Source organism: Bos indicus x Bos taurus, chromosome 22, assembly GCF_003369695.1.
Source record: "Bos indicus x Bos taurus breed Angus x Brahman F1 hybrid chromosome 22, Bos_hybrid_MaternalHap_v2.0, whole genome shotgun sequence".
NCBI lineage: Eukaryota > Metazoa > Chordata > Mammalia > Artiodactyla > Bovidae > Bos > Bos indicus x Bos taurus.
In genome coordinates, this window is record NC_040097.1 from 43,488,623 (window position 1) to 43,509,231 (window position 20,609).

Below are 20,609 nucleotides of genomic sequence, written 5' to 3' on the forward strand. Positions count from 1 at the left end.
GCTGGAGATGGGAAAATGTTCTGATTTTCAAAGGGGGAAAGAAGTTTGAGTTGCCAGTTCCAGATTGGAGAATATGGTGTCACTCTCAGGCAGGGTTCCTGAACAAGTTCATAAAGGAACACTTGTGAACATCTCAGACAAGAAGCAATATCCACTTGAAGCCAGCACAGGGTCACCAAGAACAAGTCATATTAAATTAATTTCATTTTCTTCTCTCTGATAAGGCCCCTAGCCCAGTGGGTTGGAGAAACATAGCAGATACAATATATATGGTGCAATGAGAGAGTGGGCAGTGAAAAGGGCTAATTCAACCCTTGAGCTACATTAATAGAAGCATTACATACACCATAAATTAGGAAGTGATGTTGTTTTCTTTCTCTGACCACATTTAAAGAGTCTCATTTAGAACTTAGTATCACTCTTAAAGAAGATTTTTGACAGTACAGTCTTCTGCAGGTCCATTTGGCAAAATCTCTTTAAAAGCATAAAGCTTTAATCCAGATTAATGGCATCTGTTGAAAAACTGAAAGATCTGGCTGGGCCTACATTCTAAATGGTAACAACTGGTTGAACCCAAGTAGTGACTGCCCATTTGGACAGGACATGTGTTCTCAGGCCAATCATAATCACCACCCCCCTTCTTATATTGCCCTGGCTGAGGTGGTAGGCCAACTGCCACAAATGATCTTACTTGGCCAGCTTCACTCACTTATTCTCTCTGCCAAGCACTCAAAGGCCTGGAGTTTGCAGCCCAGGATGCAGAAGATCCAAAAGAGAGTTAAGATGATAAAGCAAATGAGAATCACGGTTCAGGGTTGATGATCAGAGTCTGCAAATATCCAATGCGCACTCATGGGGAAAAAGCATCTGTCTCGTTCTATGAAGTCCCAAAGTACAGAACCAAAAGTTGGATGAGAGACATACTTCTGCTAAGTCACTTCAGTCGTGTCCGACTCTGTGCGATCCCATAGACGGCAGCCTACTAGGCTCCCCGGTCCCTGGGATTCTCCAGGCAAGAACACTGGAGTGGGTTGCCATTTCCTTCTCCAGTGCAGGACAGTGAAAAGTGAAAGGGAAGTCGCTCAGTCGTGTCCGACTCTTAGCAACCCCATGGACTGCAGCTGACCAGGCTCCTCTGTCCATGGGATTTTCCAGGCAAGAGTACTGGAGTGGGGTGCCATTGCCTTCTCCGGAGAGACATACTTAACCCAACATAAAAAAACTCCTTACAACAGCCAGAGTGGTCTAAAAATGGAATATGTGGGCTTGGGAAGTGGTGAGTTTCCCATCACTGGGAATGTGCAAGCATATGGTGTCTATTGTGTCACAGGTATATAATCAAAGGGATTCGAGGGTCTGATTAGGCAAGAGAAGGCATGAGTCTGACATTTTTCACAATAGGAAAAAGAACTTTGCAAAGAGTCCCCGTTGTTCCAGTCAGTAAATTCTTCAAAAAGAGAAAAAAGGGACTAAGCCAACAAAGAACTCAGTATCACTTTTAAAAATCAAAAGCCCCCTCACAAAATGCACAGAGGACAAAATCCATCAGACTAGGTGGAATGTTTGTGCCAAATTGGCCAAATGATACCCAAGGCAATTGGCGTCAGGCATTATGTTTGATGACTGGTCAAACGCTCTTCAGAGGCCAGCAACAAAGGCAAGGGAGGCAAGTAAGAGGGTAAACAATGGACTGAGACTGGGAGGCAGCCCGTCCCCCCACAAAACTGCCATCTGCTACTGACATCAGTCCTTCAAGGGGCAGCTTCAGGCAAACAATGTAGCGGGGACGCTGGGCCTGGAAGGAAACCAACTGCCTTCACATTTCCCACCTTGTAACCTTGGGCAAGTCATTTAACATTACAAGGCCTCAGTTTCCTCATCTCTAAAACTGAGCTCCTACAAACTCTGTCTGTACTTTGCATAAGCCAAGAGGGGCGAGGTCTGGGAGTGAGCCATGGAAACTATCGAGCCCTGAACACACATCAATAGATGATAATGATGATGAACAAATAAAATTTTGACAGAAAAGATTCCAATTGCAGGCACAGTAGCATCCTGACCTAAATGGTGTGGATGTCAACCCTAGAGGAATAAAATGAAATTCTTTTAACCAGAATGCAAAAACATTTAGAGTTTAGAAGAGATAAGATCATTTGGACAAATTTCCTGCTGAAATGCATTACCCTGCCCTTGCTATTTAGATGTTAAAATAAATGCAAAAGGTAAAAAGTAAAAGAATCACTCAGAGCTACAAATGCTTAATTGATTTCCAAGCAGAGTTCACGGTCCCAGTGGTAGCAATCCCTCAAAAATGAGATAAGTACATTTCCTACCAAGCCGATGTTTATAGAAACCCCAAACTGTCCCAAACTCGGCCTACCCTTCTCTCTGATGGCATTTTTCATGGGAAACTCAGTTTTTAAAGAAAAAAAAAAAATCAGCCAGATTAGTCTTTACAGAACATAAACTCCCTGAAAAGTGTGCAGGCTTTTGTATTGAGCAGTCAGATAATTCAGATCTCTGACCAATAAAAGGGTGGATTTCTAAATTTTCAGCAAGGCTGAAACATTGTAAGTCACTGTTTTCCACCCTGAACTGAAAACTGCAGAGGAGGAGCCCAGGGAAGAGCAGGGTTTCCTGCTCATTTCTCCCCGGGGTCTACCGAGAGGTGATTTGCATGCTGGGTTTGACCAGAACTAAAAGGTACAAGACGGTTGGCAAGGCTGGAAAAAAACAAAGCTCTCCCCTGAAGGGCTGTTCCCCTCCCGAAGTTTCCCAAGCTTCTGAAGCACGGACAGCAGCTGTGATGCGCGACCTCCCTGATGCTCCTGGGGAGGCCACCCGACTTCCTGGGTCACTGAGCCTTGAGCAGCAGCGGCACCTAGAAGCAGGTGTGGAACCTCAGGTCACCAGAGCAACAAATAACCAACTTGCTCAATAGTCCGGGGGGGGGGGGGGTGGGGGGAGGTGGCGGCAGGCATCAGCACCCCCTGAAGATGTACTCTGTTCTTACTCTTTCTACAAGAGACCACAAGGAGAACCATGACCAGAAAGAAATCAGATGCCGAGAGGCCCAGGCTTCCCTTAGGGTATATCCTAAAAGAAAAGGTAAGCATGGTGGATGGTGCTTTCATGTTTTCCTTGCCAAAGCTAAGCCTAGTACTCACAAGGGTGCGAGAAGCCCCAGTCTGGCCTGAATAAGGAATCTACCTGAATTTGTCTATGCAAATGTGTCTGGTTTCCTCTTTCCCTTTGCTAGTGTGGATTTAGGGAGCGGCTTCTGAGAGGAGTGTGCACCCCGTGAGTGGTACTAAAGCTGGAACAAGCAGCCAGAGGTCATCTCACCCTCCTGGCAGGCTTTCCCTGACACTACGGAAGCCAGGCAGCATCTCCTAGCCGGCACACTGAACTGCTGGCTTTCAATGAAGGCTGATGACCCTAAACACTAGTGCACGGACGGTGATGGGGGCCGCACACTGCGAGACAATACATTTTCTGCACTGAGCTCCCTCTTTATGCCTAAATGCCTGCATTAGTTTGGATCAATATGCTCCATAACAGTTAATCCATGGCAACCCAGGCCAGCCGAGAGTCACCGACAAAGAAGTGCAGCCCAGGGATGCTGCTTCCTACATTATATGCATGTGAATTCCAAACCAGAGAAAGGGGTAGAGGCAAAGCAACAACAAAAAACAGAAGGGAGAAAGAGATTTTAAAAAAAAAGCAGATCATAAAAAACACACATCATATTATGGGGCTTTTTGCATGGCGGGGGGAAGAGGTAGTGACTGTCTTTGGCAGTGACTATCAAAATGGCCTGAGAGTAACATGTCACAGCCAAGATGATGGAGTATCTGAGACACTCCTAAAGCCGGGTGTAGGATCCTCCTCACACACCTGCAATGCAGTGATCGCCGCCCGTTCTACAATCTGTACTCCCAGCGCCAGCGCTCTCTGCAGTCGAAACCAGTCCGGACTTGTGCAGCTGCCACTGTTCCTCCTCACAATAAGATTATTGATGCATAACAACATTTCATGATGGCAGGGAGGAAAAGGGGGAAAAAAAGCCAAAGCAAGAGAAGGAAAGGGGAGGGGAGGCATGACTCCCCAGCCCAATTCTCACCTTTTATTTGAGCTTCATATTCGGCAATGATCTCTTTGTCTTTCTTGAACTTAGTTTGAGATGACATCTTCCAATGTGGCCAAAGGCACTGACAGGCTGTTGGATTTATTGCTCCTTTTCTTCCCGAGTCCTCACTCCAACCCTAGTAATCACACGGCTCTGGTCGATTTCACAGGTGTAGGGGGCTAATCTCTTTCACTCCGCTGCAGAGCCAGCGGAAAAATCCCTCTCGTTCTCAGAGGAAATTTCTCTTTACTTGGCGAGAAAAATGTCTCAAGTAGCTTGGTCTGGTCAACTCCTCTTGCAGAAGAACCACCACCCTAGGAGCACGGTAACCTGCCCGAGATTTTCAAGATTTTTCTTCCAAAAAAATAATAACCAAGAGCACTCACTCTCACACTCTCTCTCTCACACACACACACAGTCACACACTCACGCGTGCACTGGCGCACTCATCCAGCCATGCACACACGCAGTCGTGATGCACACTCACACACCCTCACACCCGCTCACCCTCTCACACACACACACACACACATCCACAAGAGGCGCGGCGCCTCCTTGGTCCTGCAGTCAGCCTCCGGCTGGTTTTCCAAGGCTCTGTTAAAGAGATGGTCAGGTTGCCAAAGGGCCGATCATCTCGCATCCTCCCTCCCTTCCGCGCCTCTGCTCCGATATACAGTGAGGCTCAAAGCCAGGAGAGCGAGGTGGAAGTTCTCCTGCTGCAAGGCTTAAGCTCCGTGAACCGGAGGCTGGACTGCACGCCCTGCAGGGCTGGCCGAGTGCTCGCCCACCGCTCTCGTCACCAAGCTCCACCTCCCGGATTTTATAACAACTGACACATTGTAGCCTACTGGAGAGCAGAACTCACTGCAAGCAAAAAGAGGAAGAAAGGCTCACAAAAGGGAAGGAGGTAGGAAAAAGAGCTGGGCTGGGGAGGCCTGAGAGGCCCCTGAAGATTCCTACCATTGGCAGTTGGGTTAGGAATTCTTCCTCCAAAAACTCCAAAAGGTCCACCTTTTCTTTGCAACATGCAATTTAATTCAATTTCTCAAGCAACGACTGTGTGACAGTTCGTCACTCTGCCTGATTGTCTAGCGGAGGAGAGGGGCTGATCCATGTAGGCAAGCTCATTAATATTTGTGGAGCATTATGGGGCGGCAGGGACAATGCCAAGTGTCTCAGACGTGCAGCTTTGCAAAGCCGTCGGGAGCAGGCTTGCTGGAAACCCAGCCACCTCAGGACACGGGTTTAGACGCAGGGCAAATCAATAACTTATTGAGCCTCAGTTTCCTCACCAGTAAAATGGTTCTCTTTGGAGGATTTCATTCTTTCTTTCAACATGTATTTCAGTTTAATATAGGTCAGGCATCGTTCTGGGTATGGGGACATGGCAATGATCAAACTAGGCAAAAAAAAGATTCCTCACTTCTGGAGCTCCAGTCTCCACATCACCCAACTCTGGGCAGTCAGCACTAGTCATGCTAATAATCTCAGTAAAATCAGCCCCAGGCAGAGCTCAGACTGCATCATGAATGGTGCCTTCTGGAACTGTGCAAAGCAAGAGACCCTAGGAGGGGAAGATGAAAGATAAACAAAATAAGAAATTTATATATGATAGCAGATGATAAGTGCTGTGAGAAAAAAAATATTGCAGGGTAGGGGCCCTCAGGAATGACGGAGCTCCTGGGGGCTCAAGTAAGAATGTGAGGCTAAGCTTAGCACGGAGCATGATAATAAGCACTCAGTAAACCCCTCAGCAAACCCATAACATAGTGCACGTGAAGGAACAGGCACCGATACGGGAGGTGACTTGCCCAAAGTCACCAGCATTCACTCCTGTGCTGTATGACCCCAGATTCTGCCCATGCAGATGTGCAAAGGTTGCTGCATTCTACTGGAGATTAAACCCATTTCACACGCACTCAAGGCAGAATAAGATCTGTTCCGTAAAAATGAAATCAAGCACTACAGGTTTGCTGCCCCTGGAATTTCACGTTAAGATAGTCATTAATATGTTCAGTTCAGTTGTTCAGTCGTGTCCAACTCTTTGTGACTCCATGGACTGCATGCAGCATGCCAGGCCTCCCTGTCCATCAGCAACTCCCAGAGCTTACTCAAACTCATGTCCACTGAGTCAGCGATGCCATCCAACCATCTCATCCTCTGTCGTCCCCTTCTCCTCCCGCCTTCAATCTTTCCCAGCATCACCATCTTTTCCAGTGAGTTGATTCTTCCCATCAGGTGGCCAAAGTACTGGAGCTTTAGCTTTAGCATTAGTCCTTCCAATGAATATTCAGGACTGATTTCCTTTAGGATGGACTGGTTTGATCTTCTTGCAGCCCAAGGGACTCTCAACAGTCTCCTTCAACACCACAGTTAAAAAGCATCAATTATTCAGTGCTCAGCTTTCTTTATGGTTCAGCTCTCACATCCATACATGCCTACTAGAAAAACCATAGTTCTGACTAGACGGACCTTTTTCAGCAAAGTAAGGTTTCTGTTTTTTAATAACAGGCATTGCCCCCCAAATTTGGTATTTTTACAAATTTCTCAAAATAATCTTCGATTTGCCTTTTTCTGAGTGCATAATGAATGATTTTATTTGGGTTCAGAAATGAATAGGTTATCCATGCTAGTCCATTGAGGCTTCCTAGACAAAGTGGCGGTTATAGTGAGTCTCCCCAGGTCTGCATGGAGAGGGGAAGCGCATTCCTATGGTGCAAACAGTATAAGCATGGCTGGGAACACACGGGACCTACTTGGAGAAAGCAAGAGAGAAGTCCAGCTGGTGAATCACGGGGTTTACTATAACTTCATGCCCAGAGACAAGAGATTACAGGGTTCACGAGTAGATGCCACTGGCCCATAGTCATTGCCGTCACCCCCTGCCTTTCCCTTCCCATAGCACACTCAGGCTCTCTACAGCGACCCCTGCTTTGGACTGTTTTAAAACAGTGAAAGCTGCACTTGTTACCTGAGACAGATGTGCTCTGAGATTAGCATCCTGCCTCAAGGCTAGACTCTCAAAGGAAAATGGGAGTTATTAACATGCACTGTGGGATGTGAAAAACTGGATTCCCTGCCTGCCTCTGTGGTTCCAGCTTACAGGGAACTTAGGTAGCTTCTGTGCCTTCACTGAGTCTCAGTTTCCTCATTTGTAAAATGGTGGGGATCTCACTCTTTGCATAGGATCCAACAGGAAATTTCAAGTGCCTGGAACACAGCAGAGGTCCACGGAGTATTCCTTTTTAGCATCCAACCATTCTGGGTCTAGGACCAGAGGTGGGGCTCCACAGATGCCTGGGATGGGTGCAGGAAGAGAGGAAGAAGAAAAGGGTTGTGCCCCCTGCGAATATATCAACATATACCATGAATCCACAGTACCCGGAATCTTCCTTCCCCAAGAAGAGGTGGTGGGACCTGGGCAGGCCCCTTGCACAATGCCCTTGCTCTTTTCCTTCCAATCCTCTGCACAGTTCACCCCAGTCTCCCAGCTGCCCTCTGTGACCACATGAGGGGACCATTCCCTTCCATGTGACCTCTTCTTCCTTGCTTATGAGAACCAACTGCCATTCCTAGTGATTATCCTTCACATGGTATTAAAGGAAACCAGATTGCTGCAAAAATAAATGTCGTAGGTGGCAGGGTCAGGGGCTCTGCCATGTGGTTTGATCTGTGCCAGCCCTCTTCCAAGGATGGGAATACCCCTTGGAGGGTATGTTTCACTTTCCTCAGGCTCATTTCCTGGATTCTTCTAAATATTCCTGAATTATACTAATGTTTAATATTTATCGAGCCCTCATTCCATACAGTCACTAGGCCAAGTTTTCTACAGAAATGTTATCAATGACATAGATTTTATCAGTGGGTCCAGGGCTATAATCATCCTTGTTTTACAGATGGGCAAACGGGGGGTCAGAGCAGTGCAGCAGTCTGCCCAAGATCACACAACTAGCTAATAACTGAATCACTTGCAAGCCCACATCTGGCCACATCAGAGCCCAAGGACTCAACCAGTAGACTATTATATCCCAGAACAATAAGCATAGGAATACTTGCTGTCAAGTAGTGACATTTTTCTTCAATCAATACTGTGTTCAATCTGAAGTTTGCCATTAAAAAAAATGTAGAGTTTAAAATATAAGGCAAACATGTCACAAACGGCCATTGATGAGGCTTAAATTACAATTACAGCTGAATAACATAAGACCCCGGAGAAGGCAATGGCACCCTACTCCAGTACTCTTGCCTGGAAAATCCCATGGATGGAGGAGCCTGGTAGGCTCCAGTCCATGGGGTCGCTAAGAGTCAGGCACGACTGAGCAACTTCACTTTCATTTTTCACTTTCATGCATTGGAGAAGGAAATGGCAACCCACTCCAGTATTCTTGCCTGGAGAATCCCAGGGACGGGGAAGCCTGGTGGGCTGCCGTCTATGGGGTCGCACAGAATCGGACATGACTGAAGTGACTTAGCAGCAGCAGCAGCAGCAGCAACATAAAACCCACTAAACTGGTTTCTTTTCCTGGTAGGGGAAAAAAAAAGACTCTACTTGGAGGAAGAATGACCAATAACTTTTGGTTTGAGGCATTTTAATTTTTCTGGTTGAATATGAATAACTAATAAGAATTGATATCTTTTGTGACATTCTCCAATGCTACCAACTAATGCATCCTTGGCTGACTTGGTGAATAATTCTGCCCTTCAATCTCTGCTCTGGAAAATGAAAGCAACAACAGAACTCAGCTAGTTAGTGCCAGAATTGGATACAATTAATAGCGATGATGACAACATATCTTGTGTGTATATACTGCTTTATATTTTAGAAAGCCTTTTCATATCCTTTCTCTTATTTGGTTCTCACAGTAACCCCGGGGTAGGGTGGGGGCCAAGTGCAGCCGTTTTTAATCCCTGTTTCACTGATATGAGTAGATAAGTGGCAGTTTTAATGGAAGAATTATTTTATAACCTCAAGCATAATAACACTCCTGTGTCACAAGACCCATAAGCCATAAAAGCCTGACAGATTCAACTACAAAGCAATTTTTTTCAAAATTCTGCCTGGCCAAAACCATCATAAACAAAGTCAAAGATAAACTGAAAACTGAGAAACAATAATTCCAATACCTATCATAGACCAAGGACTCATTTCCCTAATATACAATTCAAGCAAATATTTGTACATGAATGTTCCAGCAGCACTGTTCACCACAGCCAAAAGGTGGAAATAATCCAAATGTCCACCAACGGATGAATGGATAAATAAAATGTTTTCTCCATATAATGGAATATCATTCAGCTATAAAAAGGAATGAAACACTGAGGATGCTACAATTTGGATGGCTCCGTTACACATTATGTTAAGTGAAACAAGGCAGACACAAAAGGTCATATATTGTATGAGTCCATTTATATGAAATATCCAGAATAAATAAACCCATAGAGATAGAAAGCAGATTAACGGTTTCCAAGGACTCAGGGAAATTGGGAATGGGGAGAAACTGCTTAACAGATCCAATTTGGTGATGATGAAAATTTTTTGGAACTAGATAGAAGTGATGGTTGCACAACACTGTAAATGTACTAAATGCTACTGAATTGCATACTTGAAAATGGCTAATTTTATGTTCTGTGTATTTCAGTTCAGTAAAAAAAAAAAAAAGGAAAGAAAGAAAAAAGATAGCAAAAGAATTTCCTTAAAATCTATGAGAAAAACACCAACAGTCTGTTAGAAAAATCAAAATGAAATGCTAATCAACCTCATTCACAATGAAATCAGGCATGGCTGGGTCCTGGGGCTCTAGCAATTTTAAGAGGACATATCTTACTCCAGCTTTCCATTCTGCTTTCCTGTAGTTGGAGTCTCTCCCCATAAGATGGCAAAGGTGGCCCCCACCAATCTTACATCTCCAAGTTCGGCAATTCTGGCAAGGAAGGCAAAGTTCTTCCCAGGAATTCCAGCAAAAGCCCCAGGAACGGTCGATTGGGCCAAGCTGGGACACATGGCAATCCTTGCAACTGACTGTATGGCCAGAGGGATAAAATATTCTGCTTGGTCAGGACTGGATTGTGGGCCTGCCCCTGGAGTTGTAGGACGGGAGAGATTTGAACAATCCACATGGCCCAAGAGATTCCCCAAAAAGGATCAGGGTGCTGTTCCAAAAGAAGGAAGAGAGGATACTGGATGAGCAATCAACATGTGTCTACCATGAAAAGGATATGGGAAAGAAGAAAGGGGGATTCACAGAAAAGATTCATGGAAAATGTGATAAAGCTGCTTGGAATTATTTGGCTTTGTTGTTTATAAAGCACGGTCTTGTCCATAATCTTGATCCTCACACAGTCCTTTGAGATAAGTAAATTTCACTGCCATTTTACAGATGAGGGAATGAAGGGAGAGGGAGGCTGAATGACTTCCCCAACCTCCCATGGCTAATAAATGAGAGCCAAGCAAGAAACCAGGACACCTGACCCCACATCTGATGTTCTTTCCCCATCCACATAGGTGCCACACTCTACTGAGAGACAATGAGATACACGCCGGAAGCCTCAGGCCTTGGACACGTGCCCACTTGGCTCTGTTAAGAAAAGGACACAAATCAGTCTCAGCAATCAGGACGTGTCACTAAGTCTGAGGAGGGCCGCTGGCGATGCTACAGAAGTCCTCTGGATTTTAAGAAGAGCAGTTCCTGACATGCAGCCCAGAGGTCCTCCTGTCCCTCCAAAGGCAAGGCAGTCACAGGCACAGTGTTCACAGCTAGGCCTCAGAATCCCAGCTCTGGAAGAACAGGGAGAAGGACTTGAAAACCCCTGAACCCTTGACTCCACTGCCAGCACAGTTTGCCCACTTCCAAGGATGATAATGCATTTGGTCCATGGCCTCCATGGGTTTCAGGGGAACATTTATTCCACCTAGAGACACCTTTGCTCAGTGAACACTTTGGCCATTCTCCCCATCTCTCATGCACTCTTCCCTGGAGGATGAAAAAGTAATTTAGCAGATTGGTGAATCTGGAAGGTGAGACTGAGCTCACCCCCTTAATCTTCTCTTTTCAGGTGGGCCTGCTTATAGGAAGGACCAGCCTTACAGAAGGAGCGGGGCTAGCTCTACTCCTGTAATATGCCTATGAGGGCTGAGACCAGCTAAAAGAGTCAATTCAGCAATTAGAGAGTTAGTTTATCATTTTGGACATGCACCTAATCCATGTTCTCCACTGTAGTTTTTTTTTTTTTTTTTTCACAGTGAGAAATATTTAATGAGATTTTAAAAAACTTTTTTTTCATGCTTAATACCCATGGTTCCCAGAGCTTGATATATTACATTCATCTCAAAGACCTTTTTGCATACCAATTTGATGTCTTTTACCTATAAACCTGGGTTGCTTTAGGTTAAGTTTAAAGTGAAATCAGATGTGCATTATTTTCATTTATTTGAAATGAAGTCCACTAACTTTGGATGAATTAATATATCTTAGATTTAGAAGATCAAAGTATAACATTATACAATTAAACAAAAAAGGGCCACATAGATGATCATGTGAAAGTCACTCAGTTGTGTCCGACTATTTGAGACCCCATGGACTGTACAGTCCATGGCACTCTCCAGGCCAGAACACTGCAGTGGGCAGCCTCCCCCCCTCTCCCGGGGATCCTCCCAACCCAGGGATCGAACCCAGGTCTCCCACATTGCAGGCAGATTCTCCTCCAGCTGAGCCACAAGAGAAGCCCAAGAACGCTGGAGTGGGTAGCCTATCCCTTCTCCAGCGGATCTTCCCGACCCAGGAATCAAACTGAGGTCTCCCGCGTTGCAGGTGGATTCTTTACCAACTGAGCTATCAGGGAAACCCTAGATGACCAGAGCTCAATTAAATTATGAGTTCACTTCTTTGTTTTCTAGCACAGTCATTACTTATTTTGTAGTTTGCTATTAATTTTATATGTTCAACACTCTTAGCAGTTGAATTATCTATCAACTTTAAGAGTGGAAATAGGTCTTTCTTGTAAAGCCCAAATAGTAAAACCCCTATTAGAAATCATTGTGGGGCTTCCCTTGGGGCTCAGTTGGCAAAGAATCCGCCTGCAATGAGGGAGACCTGGGTTCGATCCCTGGATTGGTAAGATCCCCTGGAGAAGGGAAAGGCTACCCACTGCAGCACTCTAGCCTGGAGAATTCCATGGACTGTACAGTCCATGGGGTTGCAAAGAGTCAAACATGACTGAGTGACTTTCACTTTCACTTTTTCACTTTCAGGTATCATTATTGAAGCTGAACTATAATTTTTCTAAGCGTTCATTGTTGTTCAGTCAATAAGCCCTGTGTGACTCTTTGCAACCCCATGGACAGCAGCACACCAGGTTCCTCCGTCCATGGGATTCTCCAGGTCCACTGTAGTTTTATAATGAACAAAGCTTACAATTTAAGAATCAGAATAACAAGAAGTTTCTGGAGCTGAGTTGGAAGCCTGGTTCTGCCACCTACTAGCTGTGTGGCCATGGGCAAGCTGATGGCTAGCACTTAGGGAATCACATATGTGCTTATTATATAAATAACAAGATCTCCCTCTGTGTTCCGCTTTTATCTACTGATGCTTCTCAGTGGGTTCCAAACTTGAAAGGGGAAGAATAGGGCTTGATATACTGACCCTATGAAAGCCCAACACTAGAGTACTTAAACCTTTTAAAGGTTTTTAATTCTAAGGTATGGGGCAAGTCACAGCAATGCATAGTCACCAGTGCTTGGTCAGGTAGCCCAGAGTCTTAGTCTGTTCAGGCTGCTATAAAAAAACACCACAGACTGGGTGGCTGATAAACAACAAACACTTCTCATAGTTCTGGAGACTGGAACTTTGAGACAGGGGCGCTAGTCTGATCAAGTGAGGGCCCCCTTCCAACTCACCTCTCGTGTATCCTCACTAGGTAGCAGGAACTAGGGAGCTCTCTCAGGTCTCTAATACAAGGGCACTAAACCCATTCCCAAGGGCCCCACCCTCATGACCTAATCACCTCCCAAAGCCCCATCTCCTAATAACATCACATTTGGTGTTAGGATTCCAACATGTGAATTTTCAGGAGACACAAACATTCAGACCATAGTACCAATCTACAAGGACTCAGGCCAGAGGTAATGATCAGTGCAGGTTGGATCCTGAGCTCAAAGTGGAGCCTGAAAGAGATGATCCCTGAAAGAGACAAGGGCCACAGAGTGAAGAGCCTCCTAAGCCATATTAACAAGTTAAGAGTTTAGCTGAGGTTCAGTCGGGAGCCTCTGAAGGGAACTGACCTCTTCAGATTTGTTTTTCAGAAAAGGTGATTCCAGTGACAATGTAGAAACTGGGCTAGACGAGGCAAGACAAGAGACTAGAAAGCAGACAGGCTGTTACCATCATCCAGGAGAGCTATAAAGGGGGTTAGACAAGATAATGCCACATACTATGGTGCTGTGAAGACTAGGTTCATCACAAATGTTGCCTCACTCTATCCTTGTATCAGTAACAGCATACAGTGGGTACTATTATTGTCCCCATATGAGGAAATTACCTCTCGCAGAGCTACCTTTCTGGGATAGCTGCTGACCTTAGCCCCCCATTCCAAGACCCAGCTTCTTTCACCTGAACAGCTTTAATAGCCTCCTTCCTGGTCCCTTTGCCTCCAGCTTTGCCTTCTTAGAATCCATGATCAACCCAAAAGCCAGAGTAAGCTTTTAAAAAGTAAATCGGATCCTGATGCTTCCCTTTAAAGAAGTCTCCCACCACACTCTTCCCCATAACCCAGGCAACTGGGCCTCAGCCTTGCCCCGATCCCATTTCACACTGCTCTCCCTCTGGTTCCCTACTCCAAGCCACAGCAGCTTTCCTACACTTCTAGAATGCTCCAAAGACTTGCTGTTCACCCCAGCTACTTCCAAGATTTTGGCCCATGTGTCAAGACAAACAGGGGCTCAGTGAGCACTTCAGTAATTCTCAGAGAAGCCCACCCAGACCACCCTACTCAAAAGGCAACTCTAGCCCATTCCCTTGTTTTAGTGTCTTCATAGTACCACTACCTCCAACATCACCTTATTTACCTATATGATTGTTCACTTAATGACCCTCCGCACCCCACCCACTTTATTATGGTTGGATGGCACCACCAATTCGATGGACGTGAATTTGAGTAAGCTCCGGGAGTTGATGATAGACAGGGAAGCCTGGTGTGTTGCAGTCCATGGGGTCGCAAAGAGTCACGTGACTGAGCGACTGAACTGAACTGAACTGATGGACCTTTCTGCCATGACAGAAATGTTCTTTATCTGCACTGCCCAATACAATGACCATTAGCCTGTGAGCACTTGAAATGCACACCTGTTGCTACATAACTGAATTTTCAATTTGATTTTGTTTTAATGAGTTTACATTTAAAGTTTGTGATTACTGTATATTGTTCTAAAATATAGGCTCTAAGAAGGCAGGGACTATGTCTGTCACTATATCCCCTGTGCCTAAACAGTACCAAACCTCTAGTAGATGCTCAATAAAAAAAATCCTTGAGTGAGTGGACAAAGATAGAACAAGTGAACAATGAAATCCCTTCTGACCTCCTCTTAGCTCTGCTCTCCCCCTCTCACTAGAGGCCCTGAGGCCTCCCTCCACCCAACCCAGGAGGGGGGCTTCTCTGCTGCAGTGACCTCAGGGATTTGGCAGAAACACCAGGTGCCAGGGAAGCAGAGTCAATTACTCCCTCCACTGCACTCCATTTGGAGCTGAACTCCCCCTGTGAGGAGGTGGGATGGTAATGATGCTTAACCAAGCCCCAGTAAATACTGCAGCTGTTTCCTATACAGCCATTTGGGCTTTACGGAATGTGGAAGCGGCTCGGCCTAAAAATTCATGTGAATCGTTTTGTCTATTCCTCCTCTTCCTCCCTTGTCTAATGTTGGAAGGCACTGGGAGGGAGAACCAAGTCAGTGTCAGGTCAAGAGGCTGAATTTAATTAAAGTCTTATTCAGACCCAATCTCTTTTAGGAAATGAAATCAGCATTGGGCTGAATAATATATTTTTTGCAAGTTAGGATCCCTCCTGGGCTCTGTTTAAGGCAGAAAGATAATTCAGAACAGACATTCAGTCTGATCTTATTTCTGCAGAGCGAGGATTAGGACATCTACATGATCCTGTGACAATAAGACAAAGTTATACTTCCCCCTGTAATAGCCCCAAATGATGACTGAGAAAGATATGGCTTCCAAGGTCTCTGGAAAGCACCACTTCACCTTAACTGTGCCCAGGGTCGGATGGGAAAGGAGCAGACACGGATGCCTTGAGATAGTACTGAACATGAGTCAGAGAACAGACAATGACTTAAGAGACACGATGATTGAGCTGAACTGAGCAAACATGGCTCAAGTTGAACTTCCCAGAGACTCCATGTCATTTATGGTCAGTAGATGCTTTCAAGGATCTGGTTATTAGGGGTGTGAAAAAAAAAAGAAAAAAACACTCTTGGGCCTGCTCTAAAAAGCTGACATGGAGGGACAACAGAACGTGTGACTACAGTATACTTCAAGGTACACCTCTGAAAACTGTCAGTCCCATGGTCTGAGATGCTTCAGGAAATAAGCTGTATTTTCTCTGAGGTTTATGAACTGTCCTTAACCTAGAGAAGACTCTGTGTTATAGTAGGGGACAGGGGACATAGCCTTATATGCAATCTGGACAATAACCAGGCCCTAGAATATCAGATGCCTAAGAAATTATAATAGTCATAACAGTTACCATTTCAGTTCAGTCGCTCAGTCGTGTCTGACTCTTTGCGACCCCATGAATCGCAGCACACCAGGCCTCCCTGTCCATCACAAACTCCCGGAGTTCACTCAGACTCATGTCCATAGAGTCGGTGATGCCAGCCAGCCATCTCATCCTCTGTTGTCCCCTTCTCCTCTCACCCCCAATCCCTCCCAGCATCAGGGTCTTTTCCAATGAATCAACTCTTCGCGTGAGGTGGCCAAAGTACTGGAGTTTCAGCTTTAGCATCAGTCCTTCCAAAGAACACCCAGGACTGAGCTCCTTTAGAATGGACTGGTTGGATCTCCTTGCAGGCCAAGGCACTCTCAACAGTCTTCTCCAACACCACAGTTCAAAAGCATCAATTCTTTGGTGTTCAGCTTTCTTTCTAGTCCAGGTCTCACATCCATACATGACTACTGGAAAAACCATAGCCTTGACTAGACGGACCTTTGTTGGCAAAGTAATGTCTCTGCTTTTCAATATGCTATCTAGGTTGGTCACAACTTTCCTTCCAAGGAGTAAGCGTCTTTTAATTTCATGGCTGCAGTCACCATCTGCAGTGATTTTGGGGCCAAAGAAAATAAAGTCTGACACTGATTCCACTGTTTCCCCATCTATTTCCCATGAAGTGATGGGACCAGATGCCATGATCTTAGTTTTCTGAATGTTGAGCTTTAAGCCAACTTTTTCACTCTCCTCTTTCACTTTCATCAAGAGGCTTTTGAGTTCCTCTTCACTTTCTGCCATAAGGGTGGTGTCATCTGCATATCTAAGGTTATTGATATTTCTCCTGGCAATCTTGATTCCAGCTTGTGCTTCTTCCAGCCCAGCATTTCTCATGATGTACTCTGCATAGAAGTTAAATAAACAGGGTGACAATATACAGCCTTGATGTACTCCTTTTCCTATTTGGAACCAGTCTGTCATTCCATGTCCAGTTCTAACTGTTGCTTCCTGAACTGCATATAGGTTTCTCAAGAGGCAGGTCAGGTGGTCTGGTATTCCCATCTCTTTCAGAATTTTCCACAGTTTATTGTGATCCACAGAGTCAAAGGCTTTGGCATAGTCAATAAAGCAGAAATAGATGTTTTTCTGGAACTCTCTTCCTTTTTCCATGATCCAGTGGATGTTGGCAAATTTGATCTCTGGTTCCTCTGCCTTTTCTAAAACCAACTTGAACATGTGGAAGTTCATGGTTCATGTGTTGCTGCAGTTACCATTTAGGAAGCCCCAACAAGGCACCAGCCCCTGTGCAAAGCTATTACGTTGGTACAAACATAATCACTGTTTTGGACCACGAATTTTAAATTATAATAACTAAGCTCAAACACATCTTTATTAATCAAAATAGGAACCATTACAAACAACAGATTTTTGCCAACAAGAAATAAATTTGTTTGTTCCTGCAGCACAAAAACCTGTGCTTCCAGATTCAATGAACTCTTGGAAAGCATTTTCTATATCCTGCTGGTTGTGGAAACGTTTCCCCTTCAAAAAGTTGTTGAGATGCTCAAAGAACTGGTAGTCAGTTGGTGAGAGGTCAGATGAATATGGCGGGTGAGGCAAAACTTCACAGCCAACTCATTTCACTTTTAAAATGCTGGCTGTGCGACATGTGGTCAGGTGTTGTTGTGGAGGAGACTTGGGCCCATTCTGCTGAACAATCCAATGCATCAAATTGCTGAGCATACTTTTCAGATATAATGGTTTTGCCAGGATTCAGAAAGCTGTAGTGGGTCAGAGGAGCAACAGATCACCAATGACCATGACCTTTTTTGGTACAAGTTTGGCTTTGGGAAGTGCTATGGAGTTTCTTCTCGGTCCAATTACTGAGCTGGTTGTCACTGGTCAGCACTTAAAATCCATTTTTTGTCACGTGACACAATCCGATTGAGAAATGGTTTGTTGTTTTTATGAAGAATAAGAAAGACGCCACTTTGAAATGACGATTTTTCTGATTTTTCAGGGAGCTCATGAGGCACCTATTTATTGAGCTTTTTCACCTTTCCAATTTGCTTCAAATGCTGAATGACCATTCATCAATGTTGAGCTCTTCAGCGACTTTTCACATAGTTCTAAGAGGATCAGCTTCAATGAACCTCTCAGTTGGTCACTGTCACCCTCCAATGGCCCACCACTGTGCTCCTCATCTTCAAGGCTCTCGTCTCCTTTGCAAAACTTCTTGAAACAACACTGCATTGTACATTTGTTAGCAGATCCTGGGCCAAATGCATTATTGAAGTTGCAAGTTGTCTCTGCTGCTTTACGACCCATTTTAAATTCAAATAAGAAAATCGCTCGAATTTTCTTATTGTCTAACGTCATTTCCATAGTCTAAAATAAATATAAAATACAGAGCATGAGATAAACCATTAGCAAAAAAACACAAAGAAATGCACATTAAAATTATGTATACTATAACCACATTTATTTAAGACTGTATTCTAATATAAAGCAGCAAAGTTCAACAATGCAGAACCTCAACTACTTTTGCACCAACCTAATATTTTCTACATTATGTCAGTGAATTATCATAGTAACTCTCGGGGAACTATAGCTATTCCCATTTTATAGTGTAGAAAGGAGGATGATTCAGAGAAGTTAAGTCATCCAACTTATTGGAGAGGCTCATGTGGAAGGAAAAGAGGGTGATGTCTGACTGACAGGCAGCAGGGAACTGAGGCCCTCAGTCCAACAACCCATAAGGAACTGAATTCTACCAACAAGCACATAAGCTTAGAAGCAGATCTGCTATGAACTGAGCTGTGTTCCCTGAAAATCCATATGCTGAAGCCCCAACCCCCAAAGAGATGGGACCTTTGAGAGGTAATTAATCAGGTTTAGATGAGCTCAATTGTGTAGGGTCCTCATGAAGGGACTAGTGTCCTTATAAGAATAGACCAGAGATCTCGCTCTATCCCCCTCCACTACATGAAGACAAAGCAAGAATGTGGCTGTCTGCAAGACAAGAAGAGGGTGCTCACCAGAGCCCACCATGCTGGCACCCTGATCTCAGACTTCCAGCCTCTGGAACTGTGAAGACATAAATATCTGTTGTTTAAGCCACCTGGTCTGTGGTACTTTGTTATGGCAGCCCAGGTTGACTTGTAAAAGCCCCTTTCCCAGTTAAGTCTGAGACCTCAGTACCAACTGACACCTTAATTATAGCCTCATGACAGACCCTGAAGCAAAGGACCCAGGGAAACCAGACCTCAATTCTTGACCCACAGTAACCATGAGATAAGAAATGTGTGTATTTATGCCACACTTTGGGAGGTAATTTGTTACTCACCTAGAGATAGCTCATACAGTCACACAACCTGTAAGTGCCTTATCTCTGACTCTAAATCAAACCAACCCACTCCCAAAAGCCACCCACACTGCCTTCCATGTTTTCTTCCATCACTTTCCCCAGAAGTGTCAACATAGGCAATTATGACTCTGAAACAGTCTGACACTGACCCCTTTCCTAATGCCCTGTCCACCAGGCATAAGAATAGGACCATATGCACTCCAGGAGGCAATACCAACAGTAGAAATCAAGCTGAATCTGGAGTTAGGTGATTTCAGTACACGTCAACTCTGTGACCTAAGTTACCGCCCCAATCTGAGTCCTCACAAGCCATCTCCTGAAAGATGTTTTCTTGTGAGATGACTATAAAGCCTTTCTATGGAAGGATATTCTCAGGACAACTGTAGATAAAGTCTCTTGCCCTTTCAGCCTAACAAATAACATCTCAAGACAAAAATATAATGGGCATTTTGCCAGATAAACCAAAGTCAGGACTGCCAGTCTGGAGTCCCTCAGTAGACACAGTGTTCATTAGCAGACCTGGCTCATGAAGCAAGATGGAGGGTTATTATTCAACCATAAGCAAGGGCCTAGACAGTGTCCCCAGCAGAGCCACAGAGCTACTTTTCCTTCAAGACGTCTCTCTCCTCTTCTATTGGCATGTCTGTGTCTGACCACCAAGACTTCTGAAGACCAACTCTTATTTGGGAACCACAAGTGTCAGCCCTCTGTATCATTCGCCTGGATAGAATTGTTATTCACCAGTTCTGTACCAGATGAGGTTTGTTTGTAAATCTTCTCAAGTACAACTGGAATCATTCCATCCAAATACATTTCCAGCATCATCACTGCTAAATGGTGATGAGAGCCAGTAGAGGAAGCTGCCCACAAATGTGGTCAAGTTGGAAAGTAGTTATCCCAAGAGATGGCAAAAGCCAAAACAGGCCACAGTTAGCTTCTTTACTGCACTTACAGACCATACTGATTTTTCTTAGTCTGGATAAGTTAACTCATTACCTATCATGACATAGTAATGTTTCTGATAAACTGTTCCATGAAAAGGTAGACTGTGAAAATGTGAGCACATCTAAGAAAGAAAGGAAAGGAAAACATTCTGAGGAAATGACTCTCAAATACTCATGTATCAGAAAAACCTGGAAGAATTCTTTAAACACACTCCTGGGCTCCAACTATAAAGTTTCCAACTCTGAATTTCTGGGATGAAGCTGGTAATTTTGCATTTCTTACAAGTTTCCTGATGTTATTAGTCTGGAGACCAGACTTTGAAAACAACTGTTGTAAGAAAATATGCTAATATTCAGCAGTTATCTATGGGTAGATATGGATCTACCCATAGATAACTATGGGTAGTTAGAATGGATCTAAGAACAATAATTTTTAATGCTGCCTAATATTATTCTATATTTTCAA

General features: G+C 44.5%; 1 protein-coding gene across 8 annotated transcripts in view; it reads right to left on the reverse strand.

The window, feature by feature from the left end:
- Positions 1–4,922, reverse strand: part of SRGAP3 (SLIT-ROBO Rho GTPase activating protein 3) — a 246,038-nt gene extending 241,116 nt beyond the window's left edge. For 5 of the 8 annotated variants that reach the window (XM_027523690.1, XM_027523689.1, XM_027523688.1 and 2 more), the window contains exon 1: positions 4,124–4,921. In XM_027523690.1, the coding sequence (XP_027379491.1) occupies positions 4,124–4,190 (67 nt within the window). In that variant the 5' untranslated portion in view covers positions 4,191–4,921. Of the gene's footprint in view, positions 1–4,123 lie in introns of all 8 variants that reach the window. The other 3 variants (XR_003507897.1, XM_027523686.1, XM_027523692.1) reach the window with 2 other exon arrangements.
- Between the last annotated feature and the right edge of the window lie 15,687 nt (positions 4,923–20,609).